The 25,125-nt window shown below is 42.0% G+C and overlaps 1 protein-coding gene across 3 annotated transcripts in view; it reads right to left on the bottom strand.

The window, feature by feature from the left end:
- Nucleotides 1-25,125, bottom strand: part of smoc1 (SPARC related modular calcium binding 1) — a 248,922-nt gene that overhangs the window by 91,171 nt on the left and 132,626 nt on the right. For all 3 annotated transcript variants that reach the window (XM_063052100.1, XM_063052091.1, XM_063052109.1), the window contains exon 9: nucleotides 22,547-22,629. In XM_063052100.1, the coding sequence (XP_062908170.1) occupies nucleotides 22,547-22,629 (83 nt within the window). The remainder of the gene's footprint in view (nucleotides 1-22,546; nucleotides 22,630-25,125) is intronic.

The raw sequence follows: 25,125 nt of genomic DNA, 5'->3' as shown, positions 1-25,125 counted from the left end.
AGTTGCCTCATCGTGGCAATAGTGTACATGGACCAACATGTCGGCATGGGAATGGGGATCTGAATTCAAATAGTTCACCACTGGAAAATCCTGCTTATTGCAGATGGAACAAAGGTGCTTGACATTACTTGGTCTTCCGGCTGTAGCACTGACAATACTGTCCCCAGGACATTGATGGACTGGGTGATGGTGATGCATCTGAACAGCCAAGAATAGATCACTACACACTCTTATGTTGCTAATGGTCACAGATGGAATTCCTGTGGTTGAATGTTACTTACCACAGACCAGCCCTTACCCTAGTATTGTTTAGGGTATGCTGCAGGTAGGCATGGCTGTTTTATTTTCTGAGTTTAGCTTGGCAATAATATACTAGCGTAACATCTATTTGGCATGTGGAAATTGGTCCTGCAGGACCAATGTGTAAAACAAAACAGGTACACACATTTGTACCACTCCTTTCTACTCTGGTGTCATTGCTTGATAAACAGGTTCAAGTACTGAGGCAGCTGTAGCCCATAAAGACAAATCTAATTTTTACCATTACTACTGTGTTAGCAAACACAACTGTACCTTCTTAATCAAGGGTGATGATCTTTTCCATTTATCTCAGCTCCCCCAAGTCTCCACCTATTACAAATTCATAAAGATTATCATGCAAAATCTTATTTGTCATTTGATAAACAATGGCTTACTTTAGAATCATTCTACAAAAGGTCAATCATTGGGTACAAATTCCCACACTACATGGATTCGCTGTGTATAAGAGATGAGACACTGTTCAGTCCTTAACCTCAATCTTTGTTCTGCTGTTTTGTTCCTGGTCGTATCAATCCTGTGTTTGCCCATCATCTTGAATATAAAGTCACATTGCCCACTGGCACCTATTGTTAAGGCTCAAACAAGCAGGCAGGATATATTAATAGTAATTAGAAAGGAGTTGAGAAATTACTTTGACCCAAAGGGTGACAGGACGCAATCTGAAGGAATGATATTGGGAGAAACCCTCACCACATTTAAAAAGTAAGTTAGAAGTGCACATGAAGAGCCGTGATATTGAGCTGGTGCTGCAAGGTGGACCTCAGACAGAGTACCTGTTTTTCCAACCAGTGCTGACACAATGGGTTGAATGGATTCTTTAGGTGAGGCTAAATGGGAGTGTTACCAGGAGCTACTTGGTAACATCAGCCTCCCATCTTAGTCAAGCAATCAAGGTCTCAGAACAGGGAAGAGGAGAAATGCAATGCAGAAAATCAGATTAGAACAAAGGAGATGGATACGATGGCACTGTGTTGGACATGCATTAAGTTAAATTGCTTTCACTGCCCTATCAGTTTGGAAAAGTCACAATGTATTAGCATAAAGATAATCATACTTTGCCACAATATAATCTGACCTTTACTGCACATAAAATTTTCAAGGAATTCTCACACTTAAGTCATAAGACTTCTGTTATGTATTTAATTATTTCAATAATACTTGAATAATGTTATAATATATATGTTAATTAAGCATTCGAGTTCATTTAAATAATTAATTATGGGTTATATGTATAATATGTTAATCACATACATCATCACACTACCACGGGATAACATGCGTTCAACTAATTCAACGCTATAGAACTTAGGTCTGAGTGTGGGACCTTTGCCTTGGTATCCAAGTGACTTGTTAGCCGAATGTGCACAGAGGAAGGGATCAGTGGTAGGCATTCGTTCATAACCATTTGGAGCAGTTATTACCAAAGGAACCCTCTGACCAGTGGGTGAACAGACAGAAGCTGGATATGCTTGAAACACTCAGCAGGTCAGTAAACATAAATGGAAATGTAAACCGTTTATATTTCAGACCATACATGTGTTATCAGAACATGAATGACTATTCTGAAATATTAGCTCTACAGATGCTGACTGAGCAGCAGAACATTTCCAGCCGTTTTTGCTTTTATTTTCCATTATCTAGCATCTGCATTTTTTTTTATTTTCATTTCCCAGAAATAAATAGATGCTTATCCTATTGAACTCTCAACAGGCAGTCTCCAGGTTAGGACAGGGTTCCATTCCTGAGAATTGACCATCACCTAAACTGTTCATTAGTCAGAAATGAACAAGAAGAGTGCATGGGACAGCATCAGAGAAACAACTCTGATTGGAGAACAAGTGGGTGCTTGAAGAGTGGGTGCCAGCCAGTCTCAGTGACTCTGAATAAGCACACGACTGTGCTCAGCTCAACTTAGCCTCTGATTATTACAAAACTCCATATTCCCACCTAGCAGAAGATGCCAGCAGCACATTAGGGAGCAAATCTGTTCTCACCATCCTGCCGGTCTTCTAAACAATCGTTCTTATGCAAAGGGTGTTTGTAACCCAAGAAGGACCAGTAATTAAAATATGTACCAAACCACCTGCCTCGCTCTATGTAAGCTAGAACTACCAAAAACTAAATGGCATTGGCATCTCTTAAGTCAAGAACAGCAAAGTGTTTAGTTCTATAGCTTCCACACCATTCACATCAACACCAGGTATCCTAGAGAACAGAACAGAACACATGGTGCACTCCATTTCAAACTGTGCCAAATCCATTAGAAAACATGGTGCAGAAATTCACCTTCCATGGTTTGTAATACATACTTGATACAGTAATATATGCCCATTGAACTCTTTCCGAATTTGGTTCCATCAACATCAGTGAGGACAATCTCAGAAGCATGGTTCAATAGTCTAGTGCCTATAACAAGACAGATTTCTACAATGAGATAATAGTGAATTTAAACAGAGCAAGATTTTAAAGAGCTTGGAGATGTGTAAATAAAGAAATCCAGAAAATTAAGATATTCCCCCAGTACGCGCATCATGAGCAATTATTTATTTTCAGATCAGATACAAGGACATCATAGAGGAAAGGTTATACGAGACAGACTTGAAATGTGCCAATGCTATCCTGCTGATTTCCCATTATGTCAAACAATAGTGAGCTTTTATGCATTGATTGAATTATATCTCACAGTGTAACAATTCTAAATTAATGACCAATGAAAACAGTGTTCTAAAATCCCCAGTTCACCTAACAAGAGAAGCTTGTTGAATCCTACTGTTACATACCAATTGCTGAGTTACAGGCAGTGTAATCTTCAATAAAAGTACAAGGTCAGAAGTTAGTCTTGCCAAACACTTGAGCAAGTATATTTTTTAATTTGAGTTTCAAATGGTGGGGGGTGGGGGGTGTAGAAACAAAAATCACTTGGTGCTGAATGATATGATCAAAGAAAGTTCTTTTAATTAAATGTTTAACTTGATGGAATAGCACAAGAGAGAACATATTTGATATCAGAGTAGGAATTAGGCAATCTTGTTAGCTCTGAGGAAAAATATCTAGTCATTAGGAAAGCTTATTCACTGAAGTTACTGAACAGGTTTAAACAAAATTCAATTCTTTGCATTGGGTGCTCGATTTCTCAAAGGCTTTCGTTGCCAACAGTCCAGCAGCCTTCAGAAATTGGGTCACTGCTGGAAATCCTGGGAGAACAGCAAAGGCATCAGAAAGCTTTCTTCCGACTTATTTTAAAGTTATAAGATCATCGGAGATGGGGATACAAAGAATCAGCCAAATGGCTGACAGAGACCATTGTTTTCCATCTGGGGAGGAGGCAGTGGGTGACCAAAGGTGGGATTGTGGGTATGCAGCGTAAAGGGTTAAACTTGCAGAGTGCCTTGCAAGGAACACATTTTTGCTCTTCATTTGAGAAACCTTACTGATTTGGAGGAACAATAAAATAATCGTTAATAAAAACAAAAATAAAGGAATTCTGGAAAAATTCAGCCAAACAAGCAGCATCTGCAGAAAGAGAAACCAGTCAACGTTTTGGATCAGCAACTCTTCCACAGAACTGACAACACTGATCTTAAATATAAATAAAAAGCAGACTCCATCAGTTGGCATCCTTCAGCTAACAACAGGAAAGAAGTAAGTCTTACAACATCATTTCAGTGATAGCCAGATTATTATTCAATGTATCAATTTTCTTCTCCATCATCTCTTCCCCACTTCAAGGCAGTTCTCAAAACTCACCAAATATTTAAACACTTCAGCATCAAAAACAGCTTAGGGCATATTTTCTATTAAAAGGAGTCGCATCACTATCAATCAATTCTAGCAATGAAGGATATAACATTAGTCTGCGTTTAATAAAGTTGTCATCTCCAACTGACACAGCTTAAAATGCTTCCTTTTTCAGGATATTCAACAATTTCAAATCTTCTTAATCTGCACTTTTGTAGAGTAAGAAGTGAGTCACTTGGGTTTTCACTGTACTTCAGACACTCTGTATCAATTTACCCATTTCTGTACGACTGATCTGCATGATAAGAGCGTGACCAATCTTACGCACAAGACAAAGACACTTTGAACAGCAATACCTTCTACTGGTAAAAATGGCTTCTTTACAAAACAACCGGGCAGACATTTTATGTTACAAATCTATTTTGTTTCATTTTTTACTCAATGATACCATATAAATTGCTCCTGTGCTTCCCTTGTCCATACCTTCTTGGTCCTCACTATTTGAGTCAGTGGTGAGGAAGGCAAATGCAATGTTGGCATTCAGTTCAGGAGGACTGGAATATAGAAGCAAGGATATAATGTTGGGACTTTGTAGGGCACTGGTGGGGCCTCACTTGGAGTACTGTGGGTGGGTTTGGGCCCCTTGTCTTGGAGGGGATATGCTGGGGCTGGAGGGGATTCGGGGGAGGTTCATGTGAAGAGCATCTGATGATTCTGGGCCTGAATTCACTGGGGTTCATAGGAATGAGGGGTGACCTCATTGAAAGCTATCAGATGGTGGGGGACCTTGATGGAGTGGATGTGGAAGGGATGTTTCCTATGGTGGAAAGGTCTAAGATCAGAGGACACAGCCTCAGAGCAGAGGGGCATCCTTTAGAACAGGGATAAGGACAAATTTCTTTAGCCAGAGGATGGTGAATCTGTGGAATTCTTTGCCACAGGCAGCTGTGGAGGCTGAGCCTTTAGGTATACTTAAGGCAGAGGTTGGTCAGGGCATGAAGAGCTACAGGGAGAAGGCAGTAGATTGGCGCTGAGAGAAAAAATGGATCAGCCATGGTGGAATGGTGGAGCAGACTCAATGGGCCACATGGCCTAATTCTGCTCCTATATTCCATGGTCTTATGTTTATTCAAATATACTGTATATGTGATATAATTTATTTTTTCAAATCTTCCGATTTCCTTACAAATTAGGAGGTTTATATGCATTTAATATTCAGTAATATTTGGGTAATAATGTAAAAAGGTCTCGGCCCAGAAGTCAATTGCTTATTCATTTCCATAGATGTTGCCTGACCTGCTGAGTTTCTCCAGCATTTTGTGTGTGTTGCATTGGATGTCCAGCAACTGCAGACTTTCTTATGTTTGCAATAATGTAAGTATATTGTTTGATCAAACATTCTTTGTTGTTTACAAATTCATCATGGGTTATACTTAGAAGTATGGAACAGTATACGTCTCCACACCACTACATCATAAATGCACCCCTCACTAGAAGTAAAAACAAAACTAAGATACATTCTCCCTGGCTTCCATTTTTTTTCCAATTAGTTTTATGTTTTGGAGTTACAAAACAAAACGATGATGATGAAAAAGTTCTAAACAAACCCAAAATGACTATCTACCTGTTGAAGCACAGTGAGACATTTGGGGTTAAAAATAAATGATCAAGTTAAAAAAGTACAGCACAACACGAGCAAATCGAACAGCATTTTGAAGCAAACAAAACAGCTGATATAAAACAAGTACCTGTTTTGCTGAGAGCATTGGGAGGAAAGGCATACAGTTTGCTCCAACCAAACCAGCCAAAATGTGCTTTGCTGATATCCAGAGGTATTGCAGGATCATTTAGAACCAAATTTATTGTTGATTGCAGAACACTTTAGGTTTTACATGAGAAATCAAAGGGAAAGGGAGCCTGTTTCAGTATACATAGCTGACTTGAAGAGATTGCATGAGAACAATCCAGTGATGGGCTTAACAACGCACTGTAAGATTGTTTAATTTGTGGAACCTTAAAAGAAAACATTCAAAAATGGCTCCTAACAGAAACACAACTCACATTTAAACAAGCAGTTGAAATCGCTGTATTAATACTACCAGCAGATAGAAACACAATTAAGTTGCTGTCAGGAATGAAAGTGAGTGTGCACAAAATTGAAAACTCCGATCAGAAACCAGCCTGGCTGAACAAATTGTGTTACCATTGTGGCAGGGGCTCACACACACCGGATAAATGCAGATTTAAAAGTCAAATTTGCAGAAAATGCAACGAAGTAGGATACACACAAAGAGCATGTCAGGCAGCTAACAATAAAATTCTGCCTAGGGAAGAGGAAAAGATAAAAATTCAAGTTGTAGTTTCAAAAAGAGCACAAATCTGCAAGCTGTTGATGAAAACTTTGATAATGAGATAATAATGCCAGTGACACAGGACTGACTAGCCTGAGTTTTACAGTGTGAAACTAACAATACATTAGACGCGTAGAAGGTTGAGGGGGAACTTGATAGAGGTATTTAAAATTATGAGAGGGATAGATAGAGTTGACATGGATAGGCTTTTTCCATTGAGAGTGAGGGAGATTCAAACAAGAGGACACGAGTTGAGAGTTAAAGGGCAAAAGTTTAGGGGTAACATGAGGGGGAACTTCTTTACTCAGAGAGTGGTAGCTGTGTGGAACGAGCTTCCAACAGAAGTGGTTGAGGCAGGTTCGATGCTGTCATTTAAGGCTAAATTGGATAGCTATATGGACAGGAAAGGAATGGAGGGTTATGGGCTGAGTGCAGGTCGGTGGGACGAGGTGAGAATAAGAGTTTGGCATGGACTAGAAGGGCTGAGATGGCCTGTGTCCCTGCTGTAATTGTTAAATGGTTATATGGTTAAATGCATAGAGTCTCACGATAGTTTGGAATATCACCTTGTAAGTATTATAAAATTAAAGATAATTTATTGTTGGGCTAAACTTGGCATTACAAAGCTTGTGTTTTTTTTCCAAAAAAAATTGCAGAGTCATAAATAAAGCAGGGTTGATTTCCACAAAGAGGGTAAAGGTTTTTGAGCTAACATCGAATGGCTTGACTGCTGGCCAGATCTGTCAACTACAAAGTTGTGCCTTTGGAGTAAACCTCATCCTACCTGTTTTTATACCAAGTTAAGAGTCTCCTTCAGTCTTTCCTCTAAAATGTATTCATCTTCCTAATCATAACATAACAGAAGGATGGAAATTTTCAAGATTTCAGTAAGAGAGCAGCAGCCAATCCAAGTTACTTTTTGGCAGCAAATCCAACTTCAGCTCAAATTCTGACCTCTTCAGCATCCCCACAACTCTGATCACACCACCATTAGTGGCTGCACCTTCAAGCTGATGTTCTGAAATTCCCTTCTCAAATTTCTCAAAACTTGGTTTCTCTCCCCTTTTCTCAAGGGCTTAAAGACTTACCACTTTGACTAAATATTAGTCACTGAGCTAATTATGAAAAACCAGTTGCCGCTCCTGTGAAGCACCTTGGGAATATTGGAGGTGCAATTTAAAGGAGAGGTGTTGTGGGGTGGAATTAAACTCTCTTGCCATTTCTCAAGACCGTCATCAGCTCAAAACATGGTCTTGGCACACACTTCCCACGACTACTTGCACCAAATCAAAACCTGACACTTGTGACAGCAAAAACTTAAAGGGAAATTTCTTGGCACTGTTCTAAAGCCTGAATTGCTCATGGAACATGAATAACCTTAATGGAAACAGAGAAATGAGAACACAGCTCTTGAAATTTAAGACAGGACAGGTATCAATTTCAGACTCTTACTACACAAGACTTCTTTTGTTGTCCATGTGGAGTTTGCATGTTCTCCCTGTGACCACATGGTTTCCCTTTCAGATCCCAAAGCCATGCTTGTCTATTGGTTTCTGTAAATTATCCCTTCCTTAGGTTTTGTAGTAAGAATTGGTGCATGTGCAAAGGTTGATTTATACTTCTACATCAAATCGACACCGTGACCTATGCAAGTGACCTACGCGCGTTGTGTGTATTTATATTTTTGCGTTGGTGTGTCTGCGTCGCTCTGCAATTCGCGCACGTCACGCATGCGCACACACCTGCCAGTGCAAGGCTTCATGGTCATGGTAGTCTTTCTCAGGGTAAACAAGTTTAAAGCAAGCGTCTTTTTTTGAAAAAGTGAAATGTGTCCTCCATAATTTTGGAGGTCTGTAAAGCTTTATGGAAAGCATTGCAGCCAGAGTTCCTTCCCGGCCCTTCAGTCGCCCAATGGGAAGCTATTGCAGCGTAGGAGGAAATGCGATGCTACCAAGCGGATCAATCACAGTTATTGCGGTCTGCGTTGCCGTGACGTGTAGTTACATTTTGGGAGAGGTGCACATCAGGCTATAGCGTAGGGATCCGCGTAGGCTCTGCATAGGGTTCGCGGCAACGCCGTAGGTACGGCATTGATTCGACGCCGAAGTATAAATCAGTCTTTAGAATAGACAACGGAGAAATAAGTGGATGAATGGGACTGATGGGATTAATCTGCGAGTACAGACTTGATCAGCTGACTGACCTCCTACCTTGTAACAGAATGTTTTGTGAGGGAGAAGAGGATGTTAATGTTTCAGAACTGGTCATGGGTCCTGATTGACAAAAGAGTTTTAAAAGGTTTCTTGAAGAAAGATTTTATGCAACACAGGTTAGGATTTGAAAAGCACACTCTGCTGCGATAATAAATGTACAGACAATAGCACATTTCAAACTACCTGGAACACATGGGTTTGAATCACGAGGAAAGGTTGGGCAGCCTAGCACTGCACTCACTGCAGCTTAGAACAATGATGAAAACATAAAAGTTATTGAGGATGAGTATGTAGAGAATACTTGCTCTAGTTGCAGAATCTAGAAATGTGGGTCACTGTATAAAATTAAGGGGTCATTCATTTATGACATAAAAGGTGATTTTTTTTTCCCTTAAGGGTTCTGAAATTTTGGAATACCTTTCCTCAAAGGACAATGAAAGCAGAGCCTCTGGACGTCCTTATTAAACAGATTAATGGTAAACAAGGAAGTGAGAGGTTAGCAGGGTAGGCAGGGATGACGAGTTAATGTCAATCAGATTAGCCATTACCCTATTAAAGGGTAAAACAGGCTGACAGTAGCCTACACCTACACCAGATTTATATACTTGCAGGTAAATGGAATTGGACAGAAACTTGAACAAATTGAGAAAAGAACAGGGAAGCACAACTAAGTAGATTGGCCTTTTGAATAGGTCAAAGTCTCTACCTTTTACCTACCTTCCTTTTAAATGCACCCTAAAACCTCTATCATCAAATATTTAGTCATTTGCCTAAATATCTTCTTCCAAGCTCAGACGTCAAATCTCGTTTCAGACCATCCATGCAAAGAAATATGCTACCATTTCCTGGAGTTAAGGCGCTGCATAAAGACAAATTGTTTTAGAATTTCTCTAAACAATTTCTATAGCCTCTGTTGCTGCTTTCTATTAGTAAATCACTGATCCTTCACTTTATGTTGCTGCTTCATTAATATTTATTCCTTTGTGATTTGATTCTCACTCAAATATTACAAGAGTTGAACAATTATTCCTTTCCACTTCAAAGGATTTATCTTCATGATTAATTTCCCAAAATTTACGTTTTGCTAGTGGGAGGCTAATTTTCTACAAACCATAAAATATTTGATGTCAATACAGCCTGTGAATTGCTTAGAAGCCATGATAGCTTAAACAGTTACAGGAGAATATTCTGGCTGAATGCAAAACCTTCAGCCTAGTCAGTTCCCTCCACCATGGAGAAGGAATAACAGGGGACACTGCGTCAAGCAGTGGGGGAAGTAAGAGGGAACTGTGATTCCTGCCAGAGACAACACTGTGAGCAGGGCCCCCGACGGGAAGTAGGAGTGACTGGGCTAATGGACACACTTTTTTTCTACTGCTTCCATCAAATTGCATTTGGATAATGAGGTATTCATATTTTCTTTTAAAATAATACATCTCCCACAAGTGATTGATGGGTCAAAGTTTAAAGTAAATTTATGTCACCATATAAAATCCTGTGATTCATTTTCTTGCAGGTATACACAATAAATCCATAATAGAATAATAACCACAATAGCATCAATGGAAGACTGCACCAACTTGGGTGTTCAACCAGTGTGCAAAAGTCAAACTGTGCAAATATAAAAAGAAAGAAATGATGATAATAATAAATAAATAATAAATATCATGCATAATACTAATGATTGGCTGTTAATCTAGCCCAGTGCACTCCCTTCTAGTCATTCCTGTGGAAAGCTGATCTGAACCAACACAACCAGATAAGCAACTGCTGCTCAGAAATCCTGAGGTCAGGCAAAGGGCAATGTAACTGTAGATTTCTTGGCTCTGATGAAGAAGAATCCATCACAAAACCAGAGGTTTTTTGTTTGTTTGCAAGTGTTACACCTGGAGTGTAATGGATAGAAGCCAGGTGTGAGCCTTTCTTTACATAATAAAGGATCTCACGTGGTCTGATGCAGAGTGTCAAACTGTTTTTTTCTCGTGCTTGCTTGTGTCATCTTCACAATTTACTGCTTGCATTTTATCCAGCTGCCACTGAGTTCTGGATTTCAGTCTCTCTCCTTGATTCCTTGTGGAGAGTCTGCATTACACCAACCGCTCAACCTATAACCTCTCAATCTTTCCCCATTCCCATGGCGACACCGTGGGCTCAACCCTGACCTCCAGTGCCATCTGTGTGCAGTTGACATGTTCTCCCTGTACAGTGTGGTTTTCACCAAGTGTTCCAATTACAACACGAACCCGAAAGGTGTGCAAATCAGTAGGTTAATTGGCTCTGATGTAGGTGGATGAAAAGTTCGTGAGCATTTGAGAGAATACGTTACAGAGAAATATGGGAGAAAGCAGTAGATGAGCTAGACGATAGATGAGCCAGCATACATTTTATTAGTCAAAAGGTCTCCTACATCCTGATGAAATGAGAATATGCTGTATTCTCCTTATCTCCATTTCTTGCCATCAGCTAGGCCAATCTTTTAAGATATCTCTTCAGATTTCCTCTTTACATCTGGTCTCCAACTGTCTTTTCCAGTTGCTCCTGCCTTGTGTTTCTCTCCTTGTGGCTAAAGGGATCAGGGGGTATGGAGGGAAGGCTGGTACAGGGTTCTGAGTTGGATGATCAGCCATGATCATACTGAATGGCGGTTAAGGCTCGAAGGGCTGAATGGCCTACTCCTGCACCTATTTTCTATGTTTCCTCATTTTTCTGTCACTGTGGGGTTGATGCTAAAGGGGCTGGTGCTTTGGTGTTGTGAGAGAGTACACAGGGGAAGTGGGGGAGAGGAAGGGTTGGGTCCCAGAATGGGAAAACATGGCGTGGTATGTCAGCAAAGGAAGCAACCAACCAAGATCAGAAAAAAAGCTGACAGAGGGTGGGTTCTGGGCAAAGCTACCCTTGTCAGCTTAGAGATACTGAAGCATGCAGTTGCAGAGTCTGGGGTTGGGAGGCTGTCAAGAAACAGACAGTGCTGTAAAGCACTGTACAGAGACACATAGTGTTATTAGGAGGAATAAATGGAATATCAACTTAGCTTTCCTGCACTCAGCAAATCATTCAAAGAGTAACAGCCAAGCACAAGGGAAATGAAATCTCAACACCAGGAAAGAATCTCGCATCTTCTAGTATTCTGTAGATCAATCCATCTTTATCATTTATACTGCATACAGATTCAACTTCATGAACACTTTGTTAGTCTCTAGTATAACAGCACCTACTCACCAAAGGCAAAAAAAAAAGTAACTTTTTGTGGCCCTGTCTAAAAAGTAATCTTAACTTTAAAACACATGTTGGATTTCACCACTGGAACTTTGTTGAGTTCTGGCAGCACTTTGGTTCATGCTGTTGAAGCTTATCCCAAATTGAAGTACATAAGCTGATTAAACAAAAGGGGACCCTAGTTTTAGTCCTTCTGCTGGTACGGACCAAATAAGAAACTGTAAGAAGCTATTAAAGCAATAAATTGTAATAAGGTTGGACAAGCATGCGCCAGCAGGATGAAAATCAATTTTAAAAATCTGCAGGTGCTAAAATCATACGTAAAACTTGTTCTTTCACCTCTTCCCTTCCCAGCACCCAAAAGGTCCTTCTCAGTGAAGCAATGATTTCCTCTAGTCTGATGTACTGCAACCATGCTACTCACAACATGGTCCTCCCTACCCTGGACAAGCCGCCTGCATTCAGTCTGAGGGGCATCACGGTGGTTGTCTTCCACTTCTCAGTTCTCTCGCCACTCCAGCCTCTCAGTGCAGGTCTCCAGGCCCAAAGCAAGCTTGAAGAACAGGCCTCATCTCCCATCTTGGTATGTTGCATCCTTCCAAACACATTGTCAAATTCCAAAGCCTTAGATAACTCAATTTCTGTTAGTATTAAAACTGGGCAATTTGACTCTACGTCATTAATCTCTGATAATTGCCTCAGTTTTTCATCTCCCCATTGGCACCGTTTGACCTGATGGGCATTTCCTACTGCTTCACAATCTTTTGTTTTCTCTCTCTTCAACTGCCCTCATTAACCCATGAATCTACAGCTTATTCCCATGATAATACTCGACAAGTATCATAAGTAGTAATCTGACAGATCAAAATATGGCTGATCAGCTATCTGATTCCTCTTTTTTTGCAGTTTTCCAGGTTGCATGGGGACAACATGGTACCTTGTATTTTACATGCAAATCTTCATTACATTTCCTTATTTAAAATATTTGTGTATTTTTGTTTCTAAATAAACCAATTTGATAATCTTATTTTACTGTATAGAGTGCTGTTAGCTACTGACATTGACATTTTTCACTGGTCATCAGGAGTACACTGTTCCTAAGAGTGCTCTCCCAGGTAGTCTGCCAAGGGGCAGGTCACTCCAAGAGGATTGGCAATTCCAGCAAAGGGCAGGGCTTTTCCAATCAGAGGCAGCAGCACTGGTCTTGACCTCTGACCAGTTCCATACCTTGACTCAAAATGTTCTTGAACTGGTCTCTCTCTTGGGCTTCTGCCCTCAATCTTCATATTAGATTATCCCCAAATGCCTTTTTCAAGTTCTCGGTTTCTAGCCTTAGAAAACTTTATCCACCCTGGTGTAAAAATCACATTGCTAAGAATCATTGACAGTAAACAGGTCAAAGAGTAACACGAAAACATCTTTTAAAAAAAGCAACAAATCTTTATCACATTTAGCACTCAATACTAGATTCCACGAACCATAGCTGGCCAGGAATCACAAACTGAGAAAATCTTTCCAAATTGAGAGACCTATAACTGAGTTTATATGAAAAGACAGTTTTATTTTCATCTATCAGTGAGAAACATTCCACATGGGCAAATACACAAGGTAAACAAGGCCAACTGAATTCCTCAAACTAAACTGTGGACCTTCCAGATTGCTTGCAGCACGGATTTGGAATCAGCATGGCACAAGTTGCCAGAGATGTCCCATTGCTCTTCCTTCCACACAGTGCAAGCCTAGATCACATTAGTTAATGTTACTGAGCTCGTAAGCAAGTTAAATCCCCATCACTTACTTCTTTCTGCTTTAGCCTACATCCTCCGCTACACAGAAACAACATTATTGGTTTTTAGCCATACCTCTTCCCATCCTATCTCCTATAAAATTCTATACCCTTTTCTCAATCATTTCATCTCTCTCGCATCTGTTCCCAGGATGGAGCTTTCCTTTCCAGGATATCAGCAATGTCCTCCTCCTTCAAAGAACAGTGTTTCTCTTCCTCCACCACTGGATGCTACATTGACCTGCATCTCCTCCATTTCCCGAACGTCTTCACTCACCCTGTCTTCCTGCTGCCTTAATGGAGACAGAGTTCCTCTTGTCCTCACCTACCACCCCACGAACCCCTGCATCCAACACATCATTCTCTGCAACGTCTACCACCAAACACATCTTTACGTCTCCCCCAACTCTGTTTTCAGCGGGGACCACTTCCCCTCACCCCCCCCCATGACTCCCTGATTCCCTTGTTCATTCATCCCTCCCTACTAATCTTTTAACAATTTTAAACCCTATGCCCATTCCCATTATGAAATGTCAGTCCATGGCCTCCTCTGCCACAATGAGGCGTGAAGAAGCAACACCTCCTATTCCTTCCAGTTAGCCTCCAACCTGATGGCATGAACATCAATTTCTCCCAGTGATATTACCCCTCCCCCTCCCCTCTTCTTCATTTCCCCACTCTGGTCTCTTGTCTCTTCTCCTCACCTAACTATCGCCTCCCTGTGGTGCCCCTCCTTCCCTTTCTCCCATGGTCCACTCTCATCTCCTATCAGATTCCTTCTTCTCCAGTCATTTGCGTTCTCCACCTATCACCTCCAAGATTCTTACTTCATCTCCACCCCCCCCCACCCTTGAACAAGTTGGGTCTTTATTCTTTGGAGCGTAGAAGGTTGAGAGGGGACTTAATAGAGGTACTTAAAATTGAGAGGGGGATAGATAGAGTTGACATGGATAGGCTTTTTCCATTGAGAGTGGGGGAAATTCAAACAAGAGGACATGAGTTAAGAGTTAAAGGGCAAAAGTTTAGGGGTAACTTGAGGGGGAACTTCTTTACTCAGAGAGTGGTAGCTGTGTGGAACGAGCTTCCAGCAGAAATGGTTGAGGCAGGTTCAATGTTCTCGTTTAAAGTTAAATTGGATAGATATATGGACAGAAAGGAATGGAAGGTTATGGGCTGAATGCAGGTCGGTGGGACTAAGTGAGAGTAAGAGTCCGGCACGGACTAGAAGGGCCGAGATGGCCTGTTTCCATGCTGTAATTGTTATATGGTTTTATTCTGGCGTTTTCCCCTACCTTTCTGGTGCTGATGAAGGGTCTTGGCCCAAAACATCGACTCTTTACTCATTTCTATAGATGCCACCTCTCTAGGAGTTCCTCCATCGTCTTGCATTTGTTACTTTGAGTTTTTCTCTGGCTATTACAATTTTGTATTGATCAAAGACACAACTATTGTATGTGGTTCTGGTCACCACACTACAAGTACGGCGTGATTCAGCTGAGAGGGTCCCGAAAAGATTCACAGAATTATTTGATTGTTTATTTATTTAGAGATACAACACAGTAACAGGCTCTACCTGCCCAATGAGCCTACAATGCCCAGTTACACTCATGCGACCGATTAACCTACTAACCTGTACTTCTTTGGAATGCAGGAGGAAACTGGAGCACTAGAAGAAAGCTGCGCGATAGTGTGAAGAACATACAAACTCCTTACAGACAACGGTGGTGCAGAACCAACAACCCGTCTCCGAATGTGAGCAAAACAAAAGAGATGGTTGTTGACTTCGGGAGAGCACAGAGCGACCACTCTCCACTGAACATTGACGACTCCTCCGTAGAGATCGTTAACAGACCAAATTTCTTGGTGTTCACCTGGTGGAGAATCTCACCTGGTCCCTCAACACCAGCTCCATAGCCAAGAAAGCCCAGCAGCGTCTCTACTTGCTGCCAAGGCTGAGAAAAGTCCATCTCCCACCCCCCATTCTCACCACATTCTAAAGAGGTTGTATTGAGAGCATCCTGAGCAGCTGCATGACCGCCTGGTTTGGGAATTGCACCGTCTCGGATCGCAAGACCCTGCAGCGGATAGTGAGGTCAGCTGAGAACATCGGGGTCTCTCCTCCCACTATTACAGACATTTACACCACACACTGAATCCGCAAAGTTAACGGTATTGTGAAGGACCCCACGCACCCCTCATACAAACTCTTCTCCCTCCCGCCATCTGGCAAAAGGTCCTGAAGCACTTGGGCTCTCACGACCAGACTGTGCAACAGTTTCTTCCCCCAAGTCATCAGACTCCTCAATACCCAGAGTCTAGACTGACATCTATGTCATTTATTATTATATTGTAATTTGCCCTCTAATGTGCCTATTGTCTTGTTTATTAATTATTGTACTGTCCTGCACTGTTTTGTGCACTTTATGTAGTCCTGTGCAGGTCTGTAGTCTAGTGTAGTTTTTAATGTTGTTTTGCATAGAGTAGTGTAGCCTCGTGCTGTCTCAGATAGTGTAGTGTAGTTTAGTGTTGTTTCACGTAGTCTAGTGTAGTTTAGTGTTGTCTCACATAGTCCAGTGTAGTTTTGTGTTGTTTCATGTAGCACCATGGTCCTGGAGAAACATTGTTTTGTTTTTACTGTGTACTGTACCAGCAGCTTATGGTTGAAATGACAATAAACTTGACTTGACTTGACTTGATTTGGAGATGAACCCGGGTCACAAGCGATGTAATACTGTTATGCTACCGTGCCGCCCTAATCATTGCCTGGACTGGAGGGTTTGAGTAACAGGGAGAGATTGCATAGGCTGGGACTGCTTTCCCTTAAGCAAAGGAGACAGAGAGGAGACCTCTTAAAGGTTTATACAGTCATGAGGGGCATAGACAAGGTACTTTCTCCTCTTAATTGTATAAACCCATAAAGTCTTTTCTTCAGGGTAAGGCAGTCTATAACTGCATGCTGGTTTAAGATGAGAAGGGAAAGATTTAAGGGGATCTGAGGGTCACAATTTTCCATATTGAGAGCGATGGGTAAACAGGCAATCTGCCAAAAGAGGTGATGAACGAAAGTACAATTACAACACTTGAACAATATTCAGACAAGTACATGGATAGGAAAGGTTCAGCAGGTTATGGGTGAAAAACAGGCAAATGGGTTTTAGTGGATGTAGGCACCTTGGCCAGCATGGATGAGCTGGGCTGAAGGGGTTAACTCCATGTTCCACATCTTCCTGAAACTCTTCAGATATAAAATTGCTCTTTAGCCTTCAAGACCATGAAGGGAACTACTTTGCAAACAATAAACCTGCTTCATTTCACAAATATAACTATCTCATACAGTTGAATAAGATACTTGCCTTTATCGATGTTGCAAATTCCACAGCAACTGTGCATATCCTAATCATAAGTGGCTCATGGTCATTCAGGAAGTTTATAAAGATAGGATGTTAAAAAGGAATGAGGTATTATGGACATTCTGTGATCACAAGTTAAGGCCCATGATGGAAGATGCAACGCTTCTTCTCAGGCACTCAGGATCGGGGGAGGGGGGTGAGGCGTCGCTTTCATTCGGGTTTTGTGGGTCATGAGGTGGCCAATGAAGCGTTTTGAAGGTTGGTGATGAAACATATTGAGCCCTGTCTGAGAAGCATCTCGGATCTGCTCTAATTTGCCTTCTGGAACAACAGGTCCACCGCAGGTATCATTTCATTGGCTTTTCACTCAATCCTGGAACGTCTGGACAGCAAAGATGCATACATCAGGATGCTCTTTATTGACACTTGAACCAAAGGGGATAACTTCACTCAACATCACTTGCCCCATCATTGAAATGTTCCCACAATCTATGGACTCAATTTCAATGACTCTTCATCTCATGTTTACTCAGTATTTATTGCCCACTTATTTATTTTGTCTTTCTTTTTGTATTTGCATAGTTTGCCTCCTTTTGCACACCGGCTGAAGGCCCAAGTTGCGGTGGTCTTTCATGGGTTATATTTATGGTTATTACCCTATTGTGGACTTATTGAGTATGCCTGCAAGAAAATGAATCTCAGGATTGTATATGGTAACATGTATGTATTTTGAACTTTGACATGGGAACCACAAACTCTTATCACAGACAGGACAGTAGTGCTTTCCAGGGTGGGAGTGCAAGAAAGTGCACTCCTCCCTCTGCTTATACACCTGCATGGTCCCAATGCTCCCCCTCCACCGGATCTCCTGAATACCATCATGGACACTCAATCTCCACTGTGAGTGGACAAGGCCCAGGAGCCAGCAGGAACATTACAACTTCCCCCAGAGGCGCTCTGAGCATATCCTTGAATCTTTATCCCTGTCCACCTGGTAATCTCTCCCTTATGACAGAGCTAGACTATATCCTCCATCGTATTTAACTCTGTGTCCCAGAAAAAAAAGGAAAAGAAGATGATACCCATGTTTGTGCATTTAACATTTCAGTAATATTCAAGTAATATTGTAGATATATTGTTTGATTAAACATTCTTTGTTGTGTACATAATTCATTATGATGCTGATGATGATGACGACGTTGACTCAGGCCTGAGAGGCCAGCGTCAGGCATTTTCATGCCATACAAGGCGTGGATCGGAAGGCTGTGTGGGGCGCCACTCCTCGCACCGACATTTTGCACTCTTTTTTCTTTATTTTATGAGGTTGAGTGGTGAGCTCAACACTCAACCCGGCACAGATGGAAAGCGTACTCTGGAACGGCCGACTGGATTCCAACCCGGGAACCTCCGTTCCAGAGTCCGGCGCTGATGTCACTGCGCCACCAGCCGCCATTATGGGTTATATGTAAAAGTACATGAATGGCGTACGTCATCACGCCATGTCATAAATGCATACCTCACTGGACATGAGTCATCCCCAGCTCTGTGCTTTTCCTTTCAATTATTTTTCTGTTTTGAAGTTACAAAACATAACATACATGACTGGAATACAAATGGGAGGTAGCAGCAGCAAAATAAAATTCAGTAAAAACTATAAATGTCTGGTGAACAGGGCACCAGTCAAGACTTTGCCATCTTGAGTATGGAAGCAAGTTCCAAAGTACTCATCCACAATCCACATTGATGGGAAAAGCAGCAAGTTCAGTGCAGCTAGGACAGACACACTCAGGCTGACCCTTGCCATTGTTCTGAAGTGTCTGAGCTTGGCCAGCATTCAATGTGATTGCGGAATTCAGTCTGGAGCAATTATTGTTTCCCCAGTTCTGATCTTTGGCAAATGGGAACAGTTCAGGATTTCTCACTCCATGGCTGGCTGGAGCAAGTCTTAAAAACCACGGGCAACCTTAAAACAACTAATCATCAAATGCTTTTAAACGTGGTGGAGCCTGTCCCATCCAGCATGGGCATTTTGTCAAGAAACTGAAGAGACAGTTGCCAAAAGCTACACAACGTACCATTAAATCTACAGTTCTAATTCAACCAAACAAATACAGATATTAAATGCATCTTCAGACTTTAAGAAGAATTTTCTTTTGAGGGGACACTTGGTGCTGTGGGCATTAAGTCAACTAGTTATTAGACTGTAAGGAATGCTTACGTTTATGGTAACAATTTATGCCTGCTGTTAATAATTGATGTGAAATAGAATTTTCAAGGGATTGTTGTTAGTCATACTATTGTTATCCGGATAGTAACTTGGCCATCTGTGAAAGCACAATCCAGTCAGTAAATTTTTTTGCTTGAAGATGTCCCATTTTCCAACTTTCCCCAACAGCCAGAACATATCAGGATGGCAAATGGATTAGTATGCTTCTAGTTCAATCTGGTATAGATTGGAATAGAGTGGAATTCACTTCACCCATGCCAAAGAACTTACAAGCCCTTCATGTACATAGATAGGAAAGGTGCAGAGGGATGCAGGCAAATGAGATTGAAATAGAAAGGCACCTCGGACAGCAGGGACAAATTGGGCCAAGGAGCCAATTTCTATGCTGTGTTTGAATTTGAACTATTCTTATCTTTCAAGTATGGTCAACCAGTCAATATATTGCAGGCTCCTACAAACAGTGATGAAGTAAATAGATAGTTAATCCATTGGTTTACAGACTAATTTTGGTCAGGAGACCAATGATAATTTCCCTGAAATGGTAACAGAGGATCCACGGTACAAACCAGGAAGGATACATGGGGTCTCAGTTTAATGCTTCGCCCAAACGATAAGCTATGTCTCCAGCAGCACACAGCTGTTTGAATTGGACACAAGAGGCCCTGCCTGAACGAACCAGCTCAACAATTACTTCCTGCAACTCATGCTCTTCAGTGCAATTTCAAACTTGGAGCAGAAATAGGAGGGTCAAGAAATTACTCCCAGGTTAGTAGCGCAAAACAATATTTATTCATCTCAGTGCAGCATCCTCTGAAATAAAAGGGATGTTTTCAAAGTGCTGTGCCACTGTAAAGTGCATTTAACAGTAACAGCTTGAGAATGAAGCACTCAAAGGACACGAAATTACATTACAAACAAACCTCTCTCTGTTAGAACTTCCAGTGACTACATCGCAACATCAGAAAGTTGCACTTTAGCAAATTATGTAATGACACAGTAGACTGTAGGGAGTCTGTAATGTTCTGCAATGGGAAAAGTAGTAATGAGTACTTCTCAACCTATCTTTTGCCTCGCTCCCAAAGTAGGTCACTTTGCTTTTCTAATGCACATTCTACATCAGGGCATAGCTTCAGGTCAATGCTCCACTTGGAGCTTTGCAGCAGAAACCTGGACCACATTGTCCTGGGAATAGCCAAGGGACACTGTTGGGACAAAGAGGTCTTCCCACTGCAGCTCGGGGCCAGGTAAGTTGGGAAATAACTTTCAACCTCTGGCTCCCCAACCCTGCCTCAACCTCCCACCACCACAATTCTCCCAATCTGTTGTACGACCTGGCCACCAGCAGAAAAATGTAGCTTCCCTCCCCCACACCATCTCCTCCTCAGCCTGCACCATTCAAACACTGTCATATGCAGCCACAGCTCCATCGCCACCACTCTGTAATCCAAATAACGCCAGTCTCCCAATGCTCACCCACACTCTGCCAAGCTCAGCAATTCCATCTGAACCTTTTTTAAAATATTTATTCATTTATGGGATGTGGGCATTGCCAACTAGGCCAGCATTTATTGCCCATCCCTAGTTGCCCTTGAGGTGATGGTGACTAGCTGCTTTTTTGAACTGCTGCAGTCCCTGAGGTGTAGGTACACCCACAGTGCTGTTAGGGAGGGAATTCCATGATTCTGACCCAGCGACAATGAAGGAACGGCGATATGTTTCCAAGTCAGGATGGTGAGTGACTTGGAAGGGGATTTCCAAGTGGTGGTGTTCCCAGGTATCTGCTGTTCTCGATGGTAGTGGTCATGGGTCTGGAAGGTGCTGCGTGAGGAACTTTGGTGTGTTGTTGCTGTGCATCTTGTAGATAGTACACACCGCTGCAACTGTTCGTCGATGGTGAAGGAATTGGATGCTTGTGGAAGGGGTACCCATCAAGGTGACTGCCTTATACTGGATGGTGTCTAGCTTCTTGAGTGTTGATGGAGCTGCACTCATCCTGGCGATTGACGAGTTTCCATTACACTCCTGACCTGAGCCTTGTAGGTGGTGGACAGGCTGTGACTACAAAATACCAGAAGGGCAGAAGCATTAACTAGTCAGCTTCAGCCAAAGGGGGAAGGGGAATCTGCAGCAGGAGGCTGACAGCTACAAGGGTTACTGGTGCTGCTATTGCTCTACGCAGCCAACACGCTCCAATTTCTAACCACATCCTGCATCCTAAGTGCAGTAAGTTACTCCAGATGCCTCACAGAACACATAGTCTCAAAAGGAAATATTAGAAAAGACAATCAAAATCTTGATCAAAGGAGATCAGCTTAATAGCAAAGAGCAGAACATGTGCAAGACAGCATCTGTGCAGGGCGACGCTGACAAATAATTCCATGTAATTAAGCAGCTAACTGATGAGTGGCAATTTCTGAGTATGGTTAAGATCGCCCTTGCAAATGAGAATACTTATATTACACGGCTAGATAGAGCATGATCTATGGGAAAATTGATTTTCAACCACATTAAGCACATTTAACTTCAGATTGTGTCTGCCTCGTGGCTCGGAGAAATTTGAAGCTGCTGTGTGTGTTAAACCTGCAGAAATAGCAAAAGCTCACCTCCTCCCTGATATTCAAGTCTCACTGAAAATTTCGCACCAGAGCAGGAGGTAGACTTAAGACATTCCTAAGCTATTGAGGTTTTAGTATATTCACTGGGAACAATTGAACTGCTTAGCTTCAAATATTCTTGCAAGTAAGTAATTCATTTGACAGACTAGCTTTGTACTGCCCAGACTGTGTCTACTCACCTCCATAGAATCTTTCAATATTGCTTCCTATTCAACAAATTCTGCAGCAATTAAGTTTCATTGTGGATAAAGCTCAGAGACACAGTTGTTTCATTCGCTTATACTTTCACAACTGTGCTCTGGGAAGTTCTTATTTTGTTTTGACTTGTTTGGATCGGTACCAACCAGATACACACTGAGCAAAAGCTGATATGGTTTCAAGGATCACGCCTCTGAATCTGAGCAGCTCGTAGCTGAGTTCCTATATCATATACATCAATTCTTTATGCCATTAGAGATCAAAATTTTAAAAAATATATTGTAAAACATTAGCACTGCCAGAGAAGGAATATTTCATGTGGAGAGCTCTTATTCTCTTGTAATTAACCATCACCATTTTGGAGAGTAGCATCTGTAACCAATTAAATGTCAATTAGTCAAATCACATGTTGCACTTGTACAGGGCAATCATCCATAACTGCTGAATGACTGCAAGATAGGCTAGTGGTTTCCCTGCAATAGACACTGATCACTCCCTGCTGTGTGGGTGAGGTATGAAGTAATGGCTCACCTTGTAGCTCCTTGTCCTTGAATGGATCGTCACCCTCGATGAGCTTGGACCGGGCATTGCTGTCACAGTTAGGCGTTTGGTATCTGGAAGAAACAAGGGCAGGACTGAGAAGGCACGCCAGAAACCTGCTGCCAGTCCTTGTGTGATCCATTACTAATCTGATCACGGCGTGGCCACGTTTGCTAAACTGCTGCAGCTCCAGAGCAAGACAAGAGTGGAGACCTATCTCAGCCACAAATAAATTTAACCATATCACCGCACACCAACCTGGTAATGAGCAGCACCATTATTGGTCTGGCCCTCCCCTCATCGTCCCTTCTTCTCCTCCACAGGTCCTTTCCTCTCATGTCCTTGCACTCTCCTGATTTTCCCCCTCCTAATCGTCCTGACAAGAGTGTTTGACCTCAAATATTAACCCGATATCTCCTTCCACAATGCCTGATCTTCTGCACACTTCCAGCATCTTCTGTTTTGATTTCAGACTTCCAGCTTCTGCAATTTTTGATGTTCTCAGCTAATTACCTAATCAGTTAGATTAGTATCTGTCTTCACTTTCCAGTAAACCCCGGGTGACCACCTCTGCCAGGATTATCCACAGTTTTTAAAAAGGAATTATTGTTTGGGGTACTAGCAAGGTGGGGTGTGGGTGCTTTTGCCTTGTCATAAGGGATTGACAGAGCATCTCACAGCCAACACACCACTGTAGGTCAGGAATAACGTGAAGGCAAAATTAAGTGTGGGAGTAGACTGCTCAGCCTTTCCAGATGGCTCTCTACTCAGCACCCACCTGATTGTAATCTCAACCCGACATTCACCTGAGAAAATAACAGGTCTTCTCCTGAAGGACATGAAAACCAATGGGTTTTTATAACAATCTGGGAGCATTATGCTCATTGGTACTAATGATTAGTTTTTCTTCTAAAATTACAATTAGGAAAAGTGTCAGATTTGAAATTTGGATTTCTGAAATATTAAGACAGGAACTTAACCTCTCTACCGACATCAAACCCTGGTAATTCTCATACTTCTTAATCATTTGGACTGTTACTATGACAGAATCCTGTGCTATTCCAAATGAGAATTGGTTTCCGTGCCCCTTGTGGTTCAAGGTGGATTATTTTTTATGGTTTCCCCAGATCTATGCTACTGAGTCCTTTTGTTTTGACTAGGAAACCACAAAGGTAATTGTAACACTTGTTCTGAGAAACGCAAGTTCCCTTTGGCATAATCAAAGACTCCTCCCAACCCGGTCGTTCTCTCTTCAGTCAGGTTTAACTTTTAACTACCTTGATGTATGGCAGGCAAAGCAGAAGCTTTACACTGCACCTCGGTGACAATAACAAACCAAACACAGCACCACTGTAACCCAGGCCACCTGCAATTCGGCTGCTGCAAGAATGTTTGTTCTCAATTGGTATTAGCCGATCCTTGTACAAAGCAGTAATACAAAGCCACTGTGACCAAACGAAACTGCAAAATCACTTAGTGCACCGCGCTGACCTCACACCTCATGAACTTTGACTGACTCCTGTGGGGCCCCAGTGTTATCCCAAAGCAAAGTGACATCAGGGTGAACAAAGTGTTTTGGCACCTGTAACAACATCTGACCAGATTAATCACACCAGTGGGCTGCAAAATAATTTTTCATTTGCAGCGGGTTTCAATTGGGAAACATTGCTTAAATAGACACAAAAAACTGTGCACTCGGGAGACACAAGCAAACAGCAGGGAAGCAAATAATATTTTCACCTAATCCTCACAGCCCTGTACAGCTTCTGCTTTCACATCGTGCCCTGGTTTAGTAAAGGACTGATTAACCCTCAAGTATAAAAGATAGACCGTTGTTGCAATTCTCTGTCTAATTTCTCAGGCACATGACTAATTGGAACCAAAAGTAGCTGGGTGAAAGGAGAGGAACAATGGGTGGGTGTCTATTGATTGGCCCTTGCTGTCTTGTGATATGCATTTTCAACCTGGATATGAATGTAGAAAGTGTGGTAAGTAAGTTTGTGGGTGACAAGAAGGCAGGTGCAATTATAGACAATAAGTAAGGTTGCCTAATGCTACAGCAGGATATACAGCACATTAGTTGGAAAGCTGGCCAGAACATTGGCAGACGGCAATCCTGACGAGTGCAAGGTGAAGAATTTTGGGAAATCAAACAGAGTTGGCCAGATGAACAGAAAGACCTAGGAGGGTCCAAGTCCGAGAACATAGTTCCCTGAAAGTGGCAAAACAGGTAGGTAAGTTGGTAAAAAAGGCATAAGGTATGCTTGCCTTTACAGGCCAGGTCCCTACTCTGGCCTCTTACATCTTTTCACCTGCCTATCACCTCCCTTGGTGCCCCTACTTTCTTCCTTGATCCACTCTCCTCTCCTATCATATTCCCTCCTCTCCAGCCCTTTACCTTTCCCACCCACCTGGCTTCACATATCACCTTCCAGCTATCCTCCCTCCCCTCCTCCCACCTTTTCATTCTGGCCACTTCCCCCTTCCTTTCCAATCCTGGAGAAGTGTCTTCACCTGCAACATCGACCGTTTGTTCATTTCCCTGGATGCTACCTTACCTGCTGAGTTCC

This window comes from Mobula hypostoma, chromosome 1 (assembly GCF_963921235.1).
Source record: "Mobula hypostoma chromosome 1, sMobHyp1.1, whole genome shotgun sequence".
Taxonomy (NCBI): domain Eukaryota; kingdom Metazoa; phylum Chordata; class Chondrichthyes; order Myliobatiformes; family Myliobatidae; genus Mobula; species Mobula hypostoma.
The sequence above is the reverse complement of the archived record's forward strand: the minus strand, read 5'-3'. Positions and strand labels throughout refer to the sequence as shown.